This window comes from Chenopodium quinoa, unplaced genomic scaffold (genome assembly GCF_001683475.1).
Source record: "Chenopodium quinoa cultivar QQ74 unplaced genomic scaffold, ASM168347v1, whole genome shotgun sequence".
Lineage (NCBI taxonomy): Eukaryota > Viridiplantae > Streptophyta > Magnoliopsida > Caryophyllales > Amaranthaceae > Chenopodium > Chenopodium quinoa.
The window spans coordinates 633,556-655,872 of record NW_018744501.1 but is presented as its reverse complement, the minus strand read 5'-3'; the positions used below and the strand labels follow the sequence as shown (position 1 = coordinate 655,872).

Below are 22,317 nucleotides of genomic sequence, written 5' to 3'. Positions count from 1 at the left end.
GGGGGGGGGGGGGGTTGAGCTACATCCCCAATTATAAAAACTGTTAGTAGTACACTAGTATATATATTTTCTACAGTAATCTATTTGCTTAGTAAGAAGGCTACATTTGTTATACTAATTTAAACGTTCCCTTTTAGTGGTTACGTTTCAATTACTTTTTTGGATTAATGCAATTTTTTTTGCACATATGTGTAATCTAATCATTGATTGTCATTATCTTTTTTTCCTTAATAACCACGTGAAAACACCAAACGCAATTTTCTTTCAAGAACGGAGAGAGTAAATGAATTAGAAACAAAACAAATTTAAGTAACTTTACTCTAAAATAATGAAATAATATACTACCTTCATTTCAGAAAGTTCGACTAACTATTCAATTCACGTGATCAAAATAAAGCAGTTTTGACCACAATATATGATTTATAATGTGGGATCTTGTTAGATTCCCTTATTATAAATATTTCAAATATTAGGGATTCCAGTGTGCGCAATGCGCGCAATATGGCTAGCCCTTTGAAAATAATTATTACTGATAGTCTTTATGCCCTATGCCTATTTGCATGATATTATATTATATCTATTTGCATATCACCACTTTATTTAGAGCTACTTTGATTTAGCGAGGGAATGGTAAAAAATCGAATCCTAGAAATATAAATGTCTAAATTTTAAGTACTTATTGAGACGAAATAGAATAAATTAAGCAAGACATCACACATGATTCAAAAAAAACATTATACAATATATTATATACTCCGTAAATTTTTTACTCCATATACATTAAAATTAATTTAGAATACTTTGTATTAAATAGTGTTTAAATTTCAAATAGAAAAAAACAAAAAGAAGTGGAGTAAAAGATGGCTTTAAATATTAAAATAAACACAACTTTTTATTTACACATAATTAATTTAGGGGATTCAAGAGAGAATTTTAAGGCTTTTGAAATAAAATGGGGGCAAATATGTATAAGAACATTTTTAGGGATATAAATGTCCATGCACTATTTATACGAGTTTTGTTAAACTTTTTATAAGGTACTAGGGTAGCTAACGCACGTGATACGCGCGTCATAGCTAGCCATGTCCTCAAGTTCATTCAGTTGGGAGTTGTTAGTAGCGTTTATTAGGGAAAATTTGTAAACAAATATTTTTAGGAGAATAAATGTCCACACACTATTCTTTAAGAGTTAAAAAAATAAAAAATAATCAATGTTAATGAGGGCAAATATATAAATAAACATTTTAGGGACACTAAGCTAGTTGTGCGTGTGTGCGCAACGCGCATACCCCACAGTTGTGCAAAATTTATTTAGTAAAATGTTTTTGTTGTATATTTATTATGTGTTAGTTAATTAGTTTATGATTATTATAAGTTATATATGCTAAACAATTACTTCAATATTAATTTTTAACTAACATAAATCATAAATAGGTTGTTCTTGGATTATTTTACGAAAGAGCTTAGGTCTTTTTTGGTTGGGAGGTATTGGGAGGAAAAGAAAAGAAAGGAAAATATGGATTCTTATGTTTGGTTTTAAAAATCAAATGGGATTTGATAGAAAATGAGGGAAAATGGAAGGAAAGCTATTTTACAAAATCTTCCCTTTCATTTTCTCCCAAAATTGAAGGAATTTGGGAGGAAAGAAATAATTTAAATCTATTAAACTTAATTAGTTTTTCCCTCCCTTTCCTCCCTTTATTAATGTCATACCAAACAATAGATTCCTCTCAATTCCCTTCTTTTACTAATATCAAACCAAACATTGGATGATAAGTTTCTTTCATTCTTTTCCTTTCCCTTCCTTTCCCTTCTCTTCCGTTCTTTTCCCTTCCCTTTCTTTCCTGTACTAATTTTGAACCAAACAAAGCCCTAAGGGACTTACCAGTAGACTAAGTTGAAACCTAACCTAGCTGGTTAGCTAAATATGTTATTCTAAGTGTACATGGAATGCAAGGCAATGCTCCTTTTTTTTTCAACGAATACTCACTCGTGGTTTGCAGATTTCTACTTCCATATGGTTTCACAAGTTTGAGAAAACATACCTATCTCAATTTTATGATATGATGTACTCTCTCCATCTTTCTATCTCATTTCTCAGTCCAACAAAAGGCAAAAAAAACACAACTTTAACAATGTGACATGCCTCTGTAAATGAAAGAATTGCATGTCCACATCTGTCGCCTTGAATCATTCAAATACACTTATTTTAGAACTCAGATTTTAAAAAAATTGATATCTAACAAGCAGAAATCTTAATTCATCCTCAAATCAAAAATTATTAAGCAATAGTTGATAGCTATTTCATTTCAGTCAGGACCTTCATACATACATAGGAGGCATATCATACATATGCATAATACATCCTCAAAGAGCTTTATAATGATTACATTCCTCCTTTCTCGACGAAACATTGATATTCTTATTCAAACTCGTATCTTCATAAGGGTCTACTTGGATTTCCTCTATCGTATGGGTGTCTACTATTGAATAAGATGGTAATGGTATAACAAGAGTCTACTTAGGTGGTTGTTCATTATTGTTTTCGGTTTTATAACTAAAAGGTTCACTTTCAATAACAAATTTCTTACAACCAAAGACGGTATAAACAGATTAAATCACTAAATGAAATAGATTAAATGATGAAATTATGAGAAAAAACATGAAAAGACTGTTATACTCATAAGAAACTTTGGCGATGGCACAGTCTTCTCTAGCATAGTTATTATTTATGTATACACAACACATTTATTCAAAAAGATGGATCAACCATAATATAGTCCGGTGTAAAAAGTATGTTAAGTAAGGACTTGAAAACAGGTTTGTAATAGATAGCTCATTAAGTAGCTTGGCTTCAGGGACAAACATAGTTAAAGAAAGAATGATTAAAAATTGACGTGTATCCTCTCTTTTAAATTCCTTCCTTTTACTTATCTCATTTCTCCTTCTTATCCCTCTAACCCTCTCCTTATCCCCTTTCTTGTTCCTTCTTCCTTCCTTCCTTCCACTCCCTTATCTCATTTCTCCGATCCTTCCTATGGTCTTCTTAAGAATTTTTTATTGATATACATTCATATGCAACATTCCCCACACTCTTAAAGTATTTTTTCTATCTATATATCTCCTTTCTGCCCTACATCCATCCCCACCCTTCCTCACTCTCATCCTAACCTTTTCTCATTTACTCTATACCTTCCTCACTCCTGTTTCCTTGCCTCCTCAATATTCCATACCTTCACTTTGCAGTACACGACATTCTTAGTAATTTGTGGTTTGGATTTTACAAATTTCCCACATAAATTAGAACATGAATTTTCCGGCAGGCAATAGAAAATGGGACAAAAAACAAAATGCCACATTCAACTTCCCATTTCTTATTGTGTTGTAAAAGTAATAGGAAGTTTCAGGGTCCACCTTCCACCATAGAGTTGATCTGCACACATTCATCTTATCAGATATGGTAGCAAAAGAGGGATTCACAAGCACCTCATTTAGAACCTACTCGACTAATATTTTTCTAAATCTTTATTAGAATGGTTTTGAAGCTTATTGGTCCAAAAATGAGAACTGAACTCCTGATTAGCTCTGACACTATCAACAGAATGCAGATTTAGCATGAAAAAATTATGCAGTTTTTGTTCCACAACAACTAAGCCTTAGTTCTAAAATGATTTGGGGGCTTTTTGTTCCATAGATTCTTTAAAATATGCAAACTAATCATATAAACATGAAGCAACTATTTTCGGTTTCTCATTTACTCGCGAATCGTGCATTAGATTATATATGATTCTGTAATTTAGTTAATGTTAATGGTGTGTTGTTATCTCGAAGATTACAAAAATGCACGTAAATTGGGTTTATGTTGATTGGATCGTTCGAACAGTTATAGTGTTTGGGATTACATGTAAACGGTAATAGCCACGTGTTCAAACATTAAGGGTAGTTCAGAATTTAGCAGCAGAAAAACTAACTCAGTTATCAATAAGTTTCAAAACCAAATTTAGTCTTACAAGTTGGAACCATTAAGGCCCTTATTCAAAAACCCAATAAAAGTAGTAAATAAATAAAACCAGAGTTAAATTAAATTCAAACTTATGAAATGAAATCAACTGTGGAAATATCCAACACTCCACTCAAAATCCCACCACCTTGATGCATATTCTGATTATGTAAAAACCTGTGATTAATCTGCTCCCCAATATTACAAGTGTAAAATTGGATCATTACAGGGTCATTGAAAAGGCAAAGGCCATGACCAGGAAAGAGACACACAAAAGCACGCAATCAGCAACGCTGAGTACATACAAGCTACGAAATATAACAAAGAATCCCTAGCATGTTATTAAAAATTAATCAGCATACACAATTTAATTATTGACTCAAACACATGCCTCAATTGTTAACATTACTAAGACTTCACTAATTACTAACGATAATTCATTTCATTTCATTCATTGATTGGATTAAGCAATAGACAAGATTGCCTCCCCATGCTCCATTTCGGAACATCAATAAAAGAAAAACCCCATGCCTCCTTTCGAAAACATCAATAAACATCCAATGGCATACGGGCGCGACTCCGTGTCCATAGCTAGTATGAAATCTCATCTAACTCCTTATAATTTTAAAAAGTATTTGAAAACGAGAGAATCGTAGATCAGACGACCTCTAGAAAAGTGCACGGCTAATACCCCGTGTACCCTAACCCCTGTTTGTCATTACTCTAGATGTGCACAAATCCAGAGTTTTGTTGTTCATCCTTCTTGCACTTTACGTGATTTACCAGTTTAAACTTGGTGATGACTCTAATGCAAAATGATACAACCAATCATACATCAATCATTCAAGCAATTCAAATTTCCAATTCAATTCTTGATTTATTAGTGACAAACAAACATGAACGAGTTGCATAAGGCACCTCAACTTTAAATTTTAACTACCTCGGTGTATAAACACCTTAGGTGCATAAGGCACCTCAAACCATCAACCACGTCTTATAAGACTTTGATTCTCCCTTTACTCATTCCATTTCAATAAACCTGAATGAGTATTAAAATAATTCATTCCCCATATTTATGTACCTTTGCCTCTAAACTCGTCTTGCAAGTTATTGCATAAATAACACTTACAAGAAAATCAATACGCATTTCTCATACATGAATCAAGCCAATCATCACATTAATCATCAATCAAATTCACTGCCAAACAATTTCAACCAATCTACAAGTTTCCCTAACATGATTCTAATTTTTTCCAAGTCCTTAAACATGCTTCTAAAGTCAAGGTTTTCGTATCCTTGTACGTACCTTGAGTCCGAGTTGGTTGGCCACTTTAGGAACTAGAAATCGCCTTCTACAAAGTCCTCTCCTAAACCAAACAATAATAATTCAATCAATACCCAAGCAATATAATTTATAGCAATACTAACTTACTTTAAAACCTTCAAAATTCAATTAAACAACACTAGCTTTAAAACCTTCCCTTTTACTAGAATTAAAAGCTTATATATAGTTCTTTAAGTTTCCTACATAAAAACCGTAAAATACATACTTATTCATGAAATAACAGCTAGTTTAGAGCTTTATAAAAATCTAAAAATTTATTTTACACATGAAATCTTGAAATTATAGATATCTTTATCAAAACATACATTATATAGAAAGTTAGTAGACTTTAAACCCAAAACTTCCTCATTTCAATTTAATTAAAGACTCCAAAAACAATAACCCAAAATTTATTCTTGCAATTAAACTTTAAAGTTCCAAACTTTATAATCATAAAATAACCTCAACCTTTGTTTAATGAAATTAGAGACTTGAAACACATGGAATCAATACAATTTAAACCCAAGATTAAAACTTTAATAATCTGAAAATTTATTTTAAACATTAAACCTTCGTTAAAAATCAAAAAACTGCCCAAAAACCATATTTAGAGGCTAAATTTGGCCACGAAAGGGTGGTGTTCAGTACCAAAGGTAGTGAGTTTTGATTAAATCGTCGCCTACACACGAAAAAAACTATTTTATTGTAAAAATTGGACGAGTTAGAATCTAAACGTGATTAAAAAAATATTAAGAACGGAGATCAGAAGTTGATTACGGAAAACTGAAAATTTGTTTTTGAATTAAACATCATCATGATCATAGTAAAATTCAATATAATCATGCTTTAATTAAATAACTTGTAGAACACGGTTTAAAACCCCACAACATGAAAACTAACATTTTTAAGCCCTAATTTTATGAACAAAATTTCTGAAATTTTAAAGTGTATAATAAGATTCATAAAACTCATAATTTAAGATAAATTATCACATGATTAAACCATTAAAATCAATTAATAATATCATAAAAATAATTATCAAAACAATGAAGGATTAGGGCAAAAATAAGAAGGAAGGAAGAAGGAAAAAGAGAAGGAGAATAACCGCAAGGGGGTTGTTGGTGGTGTACATACTGGGCGGCGCGGCAGTAGGCGGATGCCGGTGGTGGTAGTGCTCGGTGGTTGTGGTGGCTGGTGTAGCAGCAGCGTTTTAATTTTTTTTTTTTTTTTTTGATCATGAGAAGTAAGAGGGGAAAGCAGTAGAGTAAAATAAATCTTGAGGAGGGAGGAAAGCTTGAGGGTTTACGTGAGATTAGAGGGGAAATAAGGGTCTTGGGTTTCCTAGTTCTACTAAAACTAGAATTGTTACTTGGGCTTAAAGTGAGTGGGTTTTAGAAAAAAAAAAGAATAGGCTTAGTAATTAATTGGTTGGACTTGCATAATAATTCATGATTAAAATATGGGTAGTGAAATAATTTTATTAACTTTATAAACATTAAATTTATTTGCTTAAATCATAGTAAAATAAATTATGTACATAAATAATCATAATTAAATATTCACATAAATATGTTAAAATATAATTTTAAATTTCACAAAATTACGGGGGATTACAGGTGGGATGGGTTGAGGTTGTTTTTAAATCTCTCTCTCTCCTTCCTTTTTTTTTTTTTTTTTTTTTCATGAATTCGAATATTATAGGCCGCATTTGCTTTCTCTCGCTCTCTTTCTTTCTTTCCTAATCCTTCTTGTCCATGTTCAATCTTTAAAAAGGCTCTGAAAATTATAGGTTGCACTTTCTTTCTCTCCCCTCTAGCCCCTCCCTCGCTCTCTTCCCTGGCCTCTATATCTCCCAACTTTTCTCAATCTCTCTCTTCTTTCGGCCTCATTCTCTCTTTTTCTCTCCCAGCCTCTCTCATTCTTTATCACTCTATCAATTGATCTATCTATCTCTCTCTCTAGGCCCTTGTATCTCTTATCGCTTGAACGCTTCCTTTTTCGACCCCTCTCTCCCTCTCCTGACCCTCTTTCTTTTATTTTTTTTTTATTTTTTTTTTATTTTTTTATCTTTTTCTCTCTTCTCCTAAATCCTCTCTCTTGGCCCTTCTTTCTTTCACTTTCTCCTAGACCTCCTCTCCCTCGTCCTCCTTTCGCACTCTCTCTCCCGGCTGCTTTGTCTCTTTTTCGGTCTGCCTTCTCTCTCAGCCCTTCTTTTTCCCGACTCCTTCCCTCCCTCTCTCCTGAATCCTCTTTCTCTTTCACCCTTTCTATCCCTTCCTTACTGCCTCCCCTCGATCTCATCCTCTCCCTCCCTTGTTCTCTTCCTCTCACTGTTTGTCCCCCTTTCCCTCTCCCTTTCCTTCCTTTTATCCTCCATCTCTTTTTAAATATATCTATTACTATAGTCGTACATACATTTTTTTTTAAAGAAAGAGATTTACCAGTGAATCTAGCACGATTCTTCCATAATGATTTAAATTTTTTTGGCTTCTACTCTTTTTCTCAAAATTAGAGTTGAAAATATTCGAAAACATTTACAAGATATTTCACCCCTAATATTGAACCTAAGATCATCTTTACTCGAAATATTTCTTAATTTGCATGTCATGGTGATAGACTATAAACAAACAAAGTGAAAGTTTAAAGTTAGACTTTTACCAGGATATTGAAGTATTTGTGATTAGAGATGTACATATCATTTTTCTTTAACAAAAGCCTCAAAGATGCTTTGTAAACCTCTTTAGATAGTCTTTTTCTCAAAAACTTTATTTACTTCACTTTTTTTTTTCTCATGAACAAACCCTACACTAATACTTTTATTTTTAAACGCTCAATATCTTCTCCTCAACTTAACTTTAAATATGATCTTAAAAAGTTTTTTTTTTTTTTTTTTTTTTTCATTGCAATTTTTGCTCTTTTTTTTTAAAAAATTGCTACATATATAAAGTCAAATTTAATCTTATCCATATCACCCCTACCTTCTTGTCCCCACTCCTCCTTCCCTCTAACTCTTATTATATGGATAGAACAATTCAACGTATAATGTATTGCTTGGCACGAAAAATGTATTGCTTAGCATGAAAAATGAAGTTTTTTTTGTTAATTTTATGTCAATTTTGACTAAAGATTAAACTCTTGACGACCAACATGATTCCCAAAATCTTTACCGGAAAAATTATTTGACATGTAAGCAAAATTATTTTCAAACATGTAAACTTAGAGATAATTAATAACCGAGGGATACATACAGCACACCATCACATTAGATTATCCAAAGGTTAATACAACCCTAATTATTTTTGAAAAGGAAAAAACCATCCATTTTTGTAAAAAAAAAAAGTACAATTATTTAAAAAACCCTCCCTAGTCATTATTTATTAAAACAAGAGGTGTATTCCATAGTTAGATTACTGTAACATTTAACACACCCCAAGTAGTTATCAAAACATTAGAATTTAGAAACTATGACACACTAATGTAAGATCAACAATATTTTTTGAGGTACAATTATGAGTTCTTCAATGACTCATTATGATATTCTATAGAATCTGGCAAGGGAGATTAAATAGAAAACATATTACAAATCTGATCTATAATAGCACTATATATTGCTTGTTCCTTGTGAAGTTTTCCAGCTCTGCAACCTGCCTGTAAAAATGTAGCATAGGTAAGATAATATCATACTAATCTCCTTTCTAAAGCCACCACAAGCTACAAGCATCTGAAACAACATACCTCCTCCAAGTAGATTATTATTGTTTAATCAGGACATCATCTACCTATAAGCTGTATTTATTAGTTAGTTTACCTTTTCAAGATAAAAAATTTGCTAATATCTCAGAGTATTCAATATAAAGCCTTAAATTAAAATCCAAATACCAACAAAACTTCTCACAAAAACTTAAAGCATAGTTTCAAATTCACAAAGCAAGGTATCAAGCAAATTCAATTTCAACCAATGTCACCACTTTGACAAGCTCAATAGGCACCGTTGCTTATCTAATTCAAATTGACTCCTCCATTTTCCATTTCAAACAAATAAATCCTAACTTTTTATATATAATTTTCGCATAACTTACAAGTTTAATATATCAATATCAAAACATTGTAATTGAAAAGGATAAAAGAGGGGAGAATGAAAAACCTTGAATTTGTCAGGGAGCTCATGCTTGTAATCTTCAACATGATTGCCACTCATAAAATCAAGAGAAATTTCTCATCAAATGCACCCTTCCCTATCATTGCCAATTTAGGCCTCTGATGGCGTATATACTCCCTTTCATTTTCCTCTAGATATTGAATTGAAGTACAATACTCTGTTCGTGCTTTGGTACGCCAGGACCAGCCTACGTCTTCTCCTATACCATGCCTGCATTAAAGAAAAGACATGTAACTCCATTACAATGATCTCCAAAAAACTTGACAGAAAAAAACAGGGAAATGAAGAAAAAAAACAGGTTAGCCTAATAGCATGAAACATAGCTCTCACATATAGCAAAGATACAAATCACTTTTTTATATTTATTTGACAGATACATTTGAACTTGCACAGCGCATGCTAGCATTGCAAACTCTGCTTGATCAGCTGATTTCAATTGAGTTTAGAGCCAACCTTTGACTGAATTCTTCATGGCCTGAGCTCAAGGAGCTCGCTAACAGAATAGCATTAAAACCCTTAGCTATCGTGCATACTTCCACATTTCTTAGCATATTTAAGTCCATCAATTTTTTGAGTGAAAAGGTAATAAGGCAAATCTATGAGACTCAGCCAGAAGTTTTCACAGTAGAAAATCAAACCAATCATTCAAAAAACAAACCAAAATGCAGAAAAGCAAGGTAAAATTCCTAAAAGGAATTGTCAAAAGGCCATATAAGATCGAAAGAAAGGAAACAAAAAACAAATCAATAGGAAACAACTAACTGTGATTAATTGTAGAAGAGCACACTTGATATCTTCAAAGGTAACACCAAATTGTCCGAATCAAAGTCTATGTAGCTCAATTTCTACATCAAATTCGAACAAACAAGATCAACAAACACGGATACAAAGCAAAAAGTCCAACGAACAACAAAAAGTGAACAAATTGAATAAAAAGATTGCTGCATTTTTGTGAGGGGAACTTTGAATTGATCTACAAATAAGGAGAGAGCTAATTGAATGTCCTTAGGCATGATGGTGACCCCCTTAGCGTGAATGGCACACAAGTTGGTGCCTTCAAAGAGACCCACAAGGTATGCTTCAGCCGCCTCCTAAAGGCCCACTGTGGCTCTGGAACCTTATATTAGTTTGTAGATCTCCAAAACAACAATAAATAAACCCTAATCAATAAACAATCCACAAATTATGAATAATACTAACAATAAACTAAACTAAAGGATTCTACTCAGTCAATTACAATCATAGTATGTGGGTTTTAGGAAAGAGAAAATCTTGAACGAAATCACAAGTTCATGAACAAATTCACGATTTCATCCATCACTATGGGCTTATATACTATCATTTGTATCAAGATAATGGAGATGGTTTCACTTGGGGACTTGTATTATGGGTTCACAAGTGATGGTAATGGGAATATGTCTTGATAGTGGACAATTAAATCCATGAATGACCAAGTTTTTTTTTTATTTTTTTATTAATTTTTTTTTTATTACAAAAAAGCCCAGAAATCCAACAAACTAAATATCCAAAATTCATCTTTCATCAACCGAAATAAACCCAGTAAAACCGATTTAGAACCAGAGGGAATAATTTGTAAATAATAAAAACACAAGGAAGTCCAAACCAGACAAAATATTGTTCCAATCACCGAACAACACAGATATTAAAATTTTGGGGGGGGGGGGAATCTCAAATGCTTGGAAAACCCGATATTTAGAAAATAGAAAAAAAAAAAAAAAAAAAAGTTTGTTACTTAAGTGTTGCGATCAGGGCGATTGGAGAAGGAGAAAGAAGGGGAATCGCTTGAAAGCATAGTAAAATTGACAATCTCCATTGACGGACTTCCTTCGAAAACCAATAAAAGTTTAGTAGCCTGTAATTTGTATGTTAATAAAAGATAATTAGTACAACAGTTTAAAACTGATTGAATTTAAAAAAAAAACCCCAAAAAAAAAAACCAAAAGAAACCAGTGAAGTGAACAATTCGAAAGTTATTGGAAAAATAAATTGGAGGGTTAAATTTGGCAAAATTAATGTTTTTTTTGGGGGAGAAAGTACCTTTTGAGGGTTGAGATGCATTGAGTCTCTCCATTTCTACTGCAATCTCCCTCATTGTATAAGGTTTTGCAAATGTCTAGAAGAAGTAACAATCATCACAAAATGAAAAAGAAAAATACAGGATAGAGGATGAAGTAATTGATGAAAAAAAAAAAAAAAATTGAACATAAAATAAATAAAAACAATCGGAATTACAGCAGTAGTATTCTTATTGATTCACACAGAAGCTTCCCTGCCACCGCGAGTAGCAGACACATTTTTTCCTATCTCACCATCATCAGCATCCCTATTTTTTCCTCTCTGTACTAAAAAATTCTAAATTCCCAAGAATTTTGTTCTCTCTCCATTTTTTTTAAAAAAGAGTGATCTAAAGAATCTTCAATGGAGAATTCAAAGTATGCACAGGAATTGGAAGAGAAGAAAGATCTTACCTCAGAAGTTGCTTCAACTGATGGAACAGCTCATAAACCGAATCAATGGAGAATAATTGAGAGTATGTGCTTCAAGCCTTCAATGGAGCTACTAAACCCAAAATTCTCTACTGTTAGAATGCAGCATGTAAAAGCTACTCTAAACCTGAAAAGCCAATCATACCAGAGCTAAAAAAAACTAACATGACAAACTCAAAGTATTAAGTTTGAAAGCTACTAAACCAATAAAATTGCGAAACCAGAATTGAAAATAATCAATTAGCTTAGTAATCGCTACAGTTTGCAGAGATAACACAACAAGTCTTACTTATATACACTAAAACACAAATAATCAATTAGTAATCAACTGGTTAAAATAAAAAAAAGTTTTCCAATATATATAGCATTATTATCATTAAAAAAAAGAAAAATATTCATTCCTTTTCCTAATTGTGGGACCCAAAAAGTGCAAAGAATAATCAATTGAGCAAACATTACATGCTAAATCTACACATTAATCAACTCTCAACAAAATCTAGTGCACACTATAATAATAATTAACTCCCAGAAAATTTCAACATTCTCCTAACAGATTGCAACATACAAGAAGACTATGGTAAATAACGCTGAACGGCTTAACCATTTAGCAAAACAAGCAACAGTGCTACTTCCTTTTGTTTTGACCAATTTCCAGTATTTTAATAGTATTCAATATGAACATATCAGAAAAATCCTTAAGCATACAAGATTACCAGCAAGAGAAAATAAAATTATTTAAGAAATCCAAAATTTAAAATACACTATGACTTAAATCACCAGGAAAGAAAACAATAAAATCAAACCAATTACTAATAAATTTAAAGAGAACAAAACTCACGAAAGAACTGAGTGCTTTGATAGTTAAAGTGGATATTGACCAAAATATACCACTTTCATGAACTATTTTACATTTTCTGTTTTAGGGAGGGGGTGAGTAGTGAGTTAAACTGGTTTGTGTTTCAGATTTTAAAAAGCACACACATATAAAATGAATAATTAGGACATTGTGCATGTCAGGAGACATATATAGACAAAAACACAATGACTAATCAAGAACAAAAAAATGGTTTGAAAATTCCCAGAAACCCAATTCACCAAAACCAAAGATCACCCATATAAAAAATGAAGCTTTGAACCCCATCATTTCAAAACCCCACCTCTATAACTTCTTGAAAGCAATACCTTATCAGCCATGGGAATCGAAAGTGCGCCAAATGGTGTGCCTAGACACATCTGAAATCAGCTCCTCTAGTTAACTTATTCAATCTTGAAAGCAAGAAAGAAGTTTCAGCACTGCCCTTAATATTTTGCTCCCTGAAAATATAATCCAAATGAATTTCTGTCAGGAATAAATAGAGACACTACAAGCAACTGTATCAATAGTTTAGAAATTTTCTAAGAAGAATTCTAACTTTGGGTCCACCAAGCCTTCTGCATTGCAGATTCAACAAAGCTACCGGAAGCAGAATGTTCTTTGGGAATAGAAACTGCAATTAGGACACCAATTCCGAGATTGAAATTTGTGTTGGAATAGGAACTGCAATTAGCACACCAGTTCCGAGATCGAAATTTGTGTTGGCTTCTGCAATCAAATGAGTTCCATCAGTAAAATGAATAACAAAGACGTACAGCATTAATAATCAAGGATATTGTAAAAATTTGTCATGCACCTATAAACCGGGCAGCATCTTCTGGGGGAATCCACACGGCAACATACCTGAAAGCACAAAATATTAGGTGAAATAGATTTTATAAGGTCTATCTTTGAATAAAAATGCGGTATCGGTCCGATCGCGGGAATGGTCGCGGTGTAGCGGTAACGAATACGATGTGTTGATCGCGGACTGGGTTACGGTCATCGCGTTAGAAATTTAAAAAATATTTTTAGATAATTTATTTTAATTCTTTAAATAGATATTTTCTTATCCAAAAGATTTAGATTGAATTTATCATAAAATAATAATTATAATAATAAGAGATTGAAAAGTAATGTAGCATAAGTATGTAGTAATTACAGTACTACGGTAGTCTAACAATTTTCTTTCAAATCAAAAAATTAAAAGTAAAAGAGAGAGGTTGAGTGGTCAAAAAGTCAAATATAAAATAAAACCAAAGTGGAGCATCATACAGCTGTCCCAACCCAGCTGTCCCACTTACCACAAATTTTTACCTCGTTCTTATCAGCACTCAACCCCTCCACCTTTTTACTTTAATTTCTTCTTCTTTCTCTCTCTATTTCTCTATGATGCGGTTGCTACGGCTTGCTACACGCCGGCAACAATGGAGTCTGCCACAAAACTCCGACCAACTCACGCCTTCAAGCATTTTTTTGGGCGTTTCAGCCATGTAGCGGTTGTATCGGTCGAAAATGCCGGGGTTTTTCAAAACTCCGTTACAAAATGGTAAATCTTGTAACGGTAGTCTTTAAATCCATTACATCTCGGCCACATTGCGATGTAACGGGCGAGTTTCTATTCTATGAGGTCTATGCTATTTACAGGCACAACATATTACAAGAGACCTAATCTCAAGTGCATTACACCAAGTGTGCAAGTAAAAAATGAATAACAGAAAATTAAGCCAGATAAATGCAAACAAACTCCCATAGATTTCCCTTAGTTCACATCCATAGAAATGTAACACAAGGTTTTTTAATCACCTGAAAACGATCTCTAAACCACAGCTTGGAAGCCAAGTAAGCTGTTATGACAGTGCTAATATTTTCATCATAAAGGTATTTGAAGTATGCTACATATGTGATGTGAATTATTTTGAATGGAGTAATAACATAAAAAGATATCAAACAGTATTCGTTAGAAAATTGATGGCTTGATTATTGCCACTATTTTCACATTAAAGGTATTTGAGGTAACTCTACATATGTGTTGTGTATGAGATAAATTGTTCAGAAGAACTATAAGAAACATAAATAACAAACAGCACTTGATATATTCCTTTGCAGAATGACACATCATATACTCATCACTCTGAAATGAAAAAGAATACAACGTTGATTTAAAATCAACAGAATTCAGGTTTAAAAGGGGACGCGGCAGGGGTCGAAGGAAATTTCAATACCTTCCATCAAGAGCACGATGAACACTCAAATGGATTTTTGCACTGCGAGCATTTTGGATTCCCATGATATGTTGGTCACTGCAGAATACAGTTGACAGTGAAAATGCAGAAAATCACCCAAAAAAACATCAGTAAACTTCCTGAATTACTTAGGTAATTAAAGTTAGCACATAATAATTTATTCTTTTCCTGATCACAATAAAATAAGATGATAATTTGCTTCAAAGGACAAAGGAATCCAACACCAGTTTGAACGATTCCATAAGGAGTTTTCCATGCAGTTTAATGTTAATAAATATAAAGAAACTCCTAATATAATATAACTGTGCATTCTGGCCAAAAGAAAATATGCCCTTCACCTTCTACTAAAAAGCCCTACACATAAAAATCTAAGCTTTGCTAGAGAAATCCTTCTTATCTTTGAGGCAAATGAAGAGAATGAATTGCTCAAAAAATTGAGAGAACCTTACGTGCGTTGTGCTGTAATTGCTCTACCTAAACCTAATGATGATAAGGAAGAAGATTCAGTTAAAAGATCAGAATAGTCCACAGCCAAGATGAAATATACCCATGTTTTTCTGATCATTCAAGATGTTTGTGCATTTATTTTTATTTTGTTGGAAAGGGGGGAACTAAGGAATGGTTGCAAAAATCCTCCTAAACTGTCATTGCTGTTTATGCTAGCCTAAAGGGGTATGCAAAGGTTGCAGCACCAAAAACTAATGCAAAATATTCCATCAAAAGTGTATATGGAATTTTTATGTCACTACGCAAGGCAATGCATGCAGATAATATTGTATGAAAAGATAACAGGCTATCCTTTGAAGATATCAGGTGTATCCAAGGTAGAGAGACTGAAACTTACAAAAAGATGATGGAAATTCATTTCCAATTGAGGCTAATGCCAAGCAGAACTTTGAGGCATACAAAGTGTAGTAGTGTACTTTCCTAAAGATTTTATTAGTCCACTGCGAATCTATTTTTTTGAGGCATACAATGAAGTTTGCCTTTATTGGTGATTACTGCGAATCTATTTTTTTGAGGCATACAATGAAGTTTGACTTTATTGGTGATTGCATCACCCAAAAATTAAGTATTAAAGTATACAGGTAAAAGACAATAAATAATGAGGATTCCCATTCCTCTCAGCTACTGTCCACTCTACTGGAACACATATTCCCTAAGAATATATTCTTCTCAGCCTAAAAGTCAAACAATGAAACCACCACAAAGCAAAGAATTTGAGCACAAGAGGTGCAAGACCATGTAATTTGGCAAGGTCCAATTGTATACTATCTGGTTGTCACATAGAAATATATCGAGATCTTCTACACAACCATGGCATGCATATACATGGTCCAATTGAGCACTTTCCATCTTTCAAAACTTTGCGTTTGTTTCATTTGCACTTATCTAGAGTATATTGTCTTCCATTAATGATTAATCTAAACCAAATCTAGTTTTTAATAAAAACCCACATTAGACAGCAACCAGAGTTTTATTCCCAAAGAATTATCACATCATGATTGTTCTGAACACTTGGAAATAGATCAAACAAGAGTTGATTGAAAGAAAGGCTGAAGGCTTATTAGACACTTAAATTCAACCTACATACCAAGATTCATATAATGAAAGGGTTCAAAAAAGTGACAATGAGCAGTAAACCAGCTAATAAACTACACATGCAGGATAACAAAAGGGAAGCATGGTGAAGACTACAACTAAGATACATCAGAATATATTGCAGTCTTCAGTCTTCTATCACACACTAAAAAAATGTACAGGCAGATATATTAAAGGGCTCACCGAAGCTCTTTTGGGCAATATATTAAATAATCCTCGCCAATTTGAGGAGTAACTCTCTCCAACCTTCTTGTATCCATGTTCAGCATCACCCACTTACTGCAATAAGAAAAAGAGCTGGTTAGCAGCCATCTTTAACAAAAACCAATACAAGTATTTAGGCTTTTTCTAAAATGCACCAAAGACAAAAAGGTTTATTATTCATCAGCAAGAGACCACTTCTCTTTTTTTTTTAAGGGTAGGACTGTGAGGGGGGGGGAGAGAGTTGACCATACAAAAGCCTTTACAGTTACCTATATGGTACCAGACAACATTCTTATCCCGGTGGAAATCTAAAAAATTAAATTCTTACTCAGTTCCTACCGTCCACTATTTCTGTAAATAATGAACATAAATCTAATACGTACACGGGTCTTCGAATCAAATTGTGCTTTAGTGTCATCTGATTCAACATAGAAGAAAAAAGGCTAATTCCACATGTCTAAAATAAAATGTTTCAACAAAGACAGGGAATATACAAGTAGCAAACAGTCTTTTGAAAGGGGAAATCCTTATGTTATATCCATAGAAGAAGAAAGGCTAATTCCACATGTCTAAAATAAAATGTTTCAACAAAGACAGGAAATATACATTTAGCAAACAGTCTTTTGAAAGGGGAAATCCTTATGTTATATCAAACTGTACAACCTGTACAATACACATTTTAGTAAGACACCAATCACACAGACATTACCTACAACGCATGAGAGAAATGAGAAGAAATAGGTCTGATGACTGGAAATTACCTAGAAGCTCTTCCGATAACTTCACCATTTGCATAGTCCTTAAGAATGAAATCACACCTCGTCCCAATTTTTCCTTCAGCTTGCCACCACGTCTCTATCTCAACTACATCACTCCTGCACCACATATAAGACAGGTCATTGAATAACATGACCTGGAAAACCTCAACAGCAATAGAAAAAGTAAACATACCAAGCTGGATATCGGTATATCTCGATGTGCATGCATGTAGTCACCCATATGAGATGAAGCTTTCTCATGGTAGGGGTTGTTGCAAATCCATCAGTTGAGAATCCAACACTTAATGCATGGTTTCACCCCACTTCCTACATCACAAAGACCCCTTCTAACATTAAAATGGAACAGAATATAGTGTTTTTTCATAAAGCAAATCCTGTGAGAGAAAAGATCTCTTAACAGCACTAATACAATAGTTATTTTTCAAATTGATACCAATATCACGTATCTATGGATAATAGAAGATATCGGGAAATGACAAGGAAGAATCAGTTCATGGAAGTTGCATAAAGGATTACCAGCACAATGCTACACAATGACTATAACACAGATTAAAGAATAATCAATGACATGATCAAATGAGTCTTAATTCAAAATTTGGCATTCACATAGTACAAATTTTCAAAGGTTCAGGTTCAGTATCTCTTGAACTACGGGTCACAACGATCTTGTCATTTGTTCCTTATAAAATAAAATGTCTAAGCTCTTGGCGACGTTGGCGTAACAGCCATAAGATGTTATTTCATGCTTCTGGGGAGAGTAGGCCAGCAATGATTGATAACTACAGCCACAAAAGATACACCTTGCAGCCTGCACCAATATCGTTTCCCAGATTAAAGTGAGATAAAGTTTTGATACAGCCAAGAAACAAAGCTCAAGAAAAAGAAAGCGATAAACATCGATAATTCCTCAGCCAAGGTTCAATAGATATATCATCATCACAAGAAGTTACTGAACCTAACAGGCATATGGTCTTCAAACTCTTCAATCAAGTTCTTAAATCAGTTATATCAGTTCCAACTTCCAATCAAGGCTGACAACCTAAAGCAAGATTCCATTTTCAGCTGGCTTTAGACTTAGTCTTTTTGTTCTTTTTACTTTTACAGGAACACTAATTCCACGCAAGAGCTAGGGAAGTTCAATTTCACAACTAAATTAAGTTTAAATTGATTATCATTCAAATGAAAAGAACAAAGCCTCAAATCACATAACTAGGTAATTACATTCTTTGCCTCTAATATAACTATTCGAGGATCAGAATTGTAATTTGGTTTCCGAAAGCAGAGCGCAATTCTTAGCAAAGCATACTACTTGCCTGTGAAGTATATACTTGAGGCAATTTCACATAGCCTGCTCTATCATATAGCAACATATACATCTTCAATTAGCCCCTGAAAACTAAATCATTGTAAATCAAGATGATTCTGCTACAAAAAACTATCAATTGTAACACAAATTTAATACGATTTTGCCAACAATTGACTGTAATATACATTATACATGATTCTGATTTATGCCTCATATATTAGTAATCTAGTATTTTACTGGAAAGTGTTAGAAATGGAGGGTCAACATTCACAATTTACCTTCTTTACCTTGTGTGCACTTCTTTCTAGTTCAAGTTGAGACTGTGCAAGGTCTCTTTGCCACTTAATCTCTCCCTTTTCCCTCTCCAACTATACATAATAACAAGACTTTAGTCAGTTTGTATAATTAGAAAGCGGTCTCATTTCCCCTCACTCTCTTGTAGTTTTAAAGGGTGGTCACTGTGGGGACAAGATGAGATTATCTGTGCTTCAAACATTTGCTTAATAAGTAGCAGAACAAATGTAATCTATTTCAAGAGTTTCAACACATGCTAAAGGCTGAAATGGTTCTGTTTGAGCAACAATAATCCCGGCGTGTAAAGTTTTTAACAAGCTAAGAAAGCATACCTTCTAGATTTTCGCACTTTTCTCAACCAGCAGTCCCTTTAAAGCTGATGAAGACGAAGGTTTTGGACTTTTGAGCAGAAGAGAGGCAAGAAAACAAGAATGTATATTTTCCTTGGAGGCTTTGATTTGAATGGAGTTGAATGGAGAACACATTATTGACAAGACTAAAATCAATCAGCAACCTGGATTCCACCAATATAGAGAACTCAAAATCAGTACAACTTAAACTTCTTTGATTCGACATTCAGATTTGCAAGCCCACATCATGCAGAAAATAGAAGGGAAAAAGTATCCTACGGAGTATATGAACATGTAAGATAAAAAAAAATTAAAATATTACATTATCTAATGGGAAAATGGCTTGGTAATGAGGACCAATTGTATGCTACCCAAATTTCTTACAATATCCCACATTAGCAAATAACTTAAATCTGACAATGCACTATTTTCCTCATCTTCTTCCTTCTCTTGCTTCCATAGCTTCTCTCTCCTCATCGACTTCACTGAAATTGCAAAAGCAAAAGAATACATTTCAATTCTCAATTCAAGGTAAAACTAATTTTAGTTAATGGTCAATAAAGTATGAGTAATTGTTTCCCCAAATTTCACTAATACTCACATGGAAAATAAAGACATCAAAAGGAAATCAGATTCAACTATCCGAGTAAAAACTACAAAGACCATTTTTGGATCTAATCTAATTACAAACTAAATTCAATTTTTTTTTTCCCACTCAAACCAGAAATCTAACAGTATCCATTAACATAATTTCAGTCTAATTGAATACATAAACATAAACAAAAGCAATCTCATTTTTCGCAAATCTTATTGCAGCAACTTTGATCATCCTCCAGCAAACAACCTAAATAATGAAGCCAACACTCCAAGTCATCGGGACTCCCAGGTCAAAAAGAGCAATGAGGTTAAACCGTTAAACTTTGAAAAAGAGATGTTAAAAACCAAAAACTGCAAAATAGTTACTAAGAAATTCCAGACCAAAACAACTTTATCGGATGAAATAAATGTCCCAAGGCAAAAGGACCACATAATAGCACAATTTTAAGCTAAAGCATTAGTAAAAAAAATACAAAGTATAAATATATATATCTATAAAATCAAAAATTAAAAAGGTCCAAGCCTCAGCCCTTGGGACCTCAGCTCTAAGCAGCTTAAAATCCTATACAAAAGCTATAAAAAAAGAGAGGTGACAGTCAGCACATGAGACAACTCTAGTTAGCTTAACTCGCATTCTACTAAGCAATGACAATGTAATAATAACTACAACAAAGTCCAAATGCATACCACATTTGTAGAATTTTCTGAAATGTACTGGCTGCGACAGCATTGCCACCTGACTGAGCAAGAAGTCTACCCTGGAAGCTTAAGTAAAACAGAACAAATAGGAAATCGAATGCAAGAAAATCAAAAGAGCTTCAATGTCTATGTTAACAATTATTCAACCTAAGAAGAATTATTATGCATGCTAATCACCAGACACAAGTATTTACCACAGAAAACTTTGCAATTCATAGTTTGGTCTCCATTATACGTAAAGGGGTGTTTGCAGGGCGGCAGGAACACTCTTACTAAAACAACTAAATGGGAACAGTTTCAAGCATTTCACAAAGCTTATGATAACAATATGAGGAAATTAATTCACTCAAGCACCATAGTCAATAAACAAAATAACAAAGCACAAGAAAAAAGCTTCAGAAAATACCTGCAAGCAAATCCTGTCAACATCGATCAGATGCTAATTTTCCTGATAGCATCTCTAAAGCATCGCCATACTTGCCTTGTTGTTCCAGCACAGAAATGTACACAATAAGAGCTGCACAATATGTAAATCATTCAGTACAAAAGACCAGATAAACTATATGATTTATCATTCAGACATTGGAAAAGATATCCCATACAGAATTACAGACCTTCCGGTTCATGCAAGCTATGAGAATTGGAGATGTGGAGTGGATGAAATGGCAGGGTAAAATGCTAATAGGAACCGCGCAGAGGTGAGAAAAAGAGGGTTAGAAAGCGGTATAAGGGCAGAATTGTAATTTCTCAGCGCGAGGACATAGGCGGAATTTTACTGTAGATAAGCTTCAGTAGCAGTTCTCACTTTTTTAAGGGTTTTAGATAATCGAACACTATTCATAAAGTGTGGTCATACTTTTAAGGAGTTGTTTGGTTGAACTTTTTGGAATGGGTTGGTCCATGATTTTATTTGTTTGGTTGGGCTATTTAAGTATGAAATCTCATACCTGGGGGATTCTAACTCCACCTCATTCCATTGAAATCTCATACCTACCTCCCCCTAAGGATTCATAATCCATACTACCATTCAAGTATGAGAATCCATTCCATGGTTAAACCAAACAACTTTAGATTGGTATGGGATATTAGAATCCATACCACCCAAGTATGAGAATCCATACCAATCCATTCCAGCTTAGTGAACCTAACGACCCTAAAAGGGGTGAATACGTAATTTAAAACATTTTTAGGGGTAAAATAGTCTCAACACTATTCATAAGAGTATACTCATACTTGTAAAAAGGTAGGAAAGGATAAACTTTATTCATGGTCAAATATATTCATTGGAGATTGTGCAAGCAAAATGAGTCGAACTATCAATAACGAACGGAGGGAGTATTTTTAAGGTCTGAATGTTCGAAAAATTTTATGCTTGTAACAACTTCTGTTTTGAAGTA

General features: G+C 33.4%; 1 protein-coding gene and 1 long non-coding RNA gene across 7 annotated transcripts; both read right to left on the bottom strand.

The window, feature by feature from the left end:
- Window positions 1-8,199: 8,199 nt before the first annotated feature.
- LOC110697798 (oleoyl-acyl carrier protein thioesterase 2, chloroplastic-like) lies at window positions 8,200-18,578 on the bottom strand. Of its 4 annotated transcripts, XM_021875178.1 has the most exons (11): window positions 17,847-18,578; window positions 17,657-17,770; window positions 16,875-16,970; window positions 15,069-15,146; window positions 13,661-13,707; window positions 13,403-13,572; window positions 13,173-13,304; window positions 11,973-12,117; window positions 9,469-9,693; window positions 9,060-9,110; window positions 8,200-8,972 (listed from the first exon to the last, which is right to left on the bottom strand). In XM_021875178.1, the coding sequence occupies exons 1-6, from the start codon at window positions 17,912-17,914 to the stop codon at window positions 13,484-13,486; spliced, it is 492 nt and encodes a 163-aa protein (XP_021730870.1). In that variant the 5' UTR covers window positions 17,915-18,578; the 3' UTR covers window positions 8,200-8,972; window positions 9,060-9,110; window positions 9,469-9,693; window positions 11,973-12,117; window positions 13,173-13,304; window positions 13,403-13,483. The 4 variants fall into 4 exon arrangements, 1 of the variants encoding a protein (XP_021730870.1); XR_002506574.1 differs by lacking the exons at window positions 13,173-13,304; window positions 13,403-13,572; window positions 13,661-13,707; ... (2 more) ...; window positions 17,657-17,770; window positions 17,847-18,578 and adding exons at window positions 11,237-11,356; window positions 11,542-11,617 and having other exon boundaries at window positions 11,973-13,161; XR_002506575.1 differs by lacking the exons at window positions 13,173-13,304; window positions 13,403-13,572; window positions 13,661-13,707; ... (2 more) ...; window positions 17,657-17,770; window positions 17,847-18,578 and adding exons at window positions 10,246-10,619; window positions 11,542-11,617 and having other exon boundaries at window positions 11,973-13,161.
- Window positions 18,579-18,681: 103 nt separating this feature from the next.
- LOC110697870 lies at window positions 18,682-21,730 on the bottom strand. Of its 3 annotated transcripts, XR_002506597.1 has the most exons (6): window positions 21,535-21,730; window positions 20,909-21,437; window positions 19,947-20,109; window positions 19,607-19,788; window positions 19,259-19,348; window positions 18,682-19,063 (listed from the first exon to the last, which is right to left on the bottom strand). It is a non-coding gene; the product is annotated as an uncharacterized LOC110697870 (long non-coding RNA). The 3 variants fall into 3 exon arrangements; XR_002506596.1 differs by having other exon boundaries at window positions 19,947-21,437; XR_002506598.1 differs by having other exon boundaries at window positions 19,268-19,348; window positions 19,947-21,437.
- Window positions 21,731-22,317: the final 587 nt, after the last annotated feature.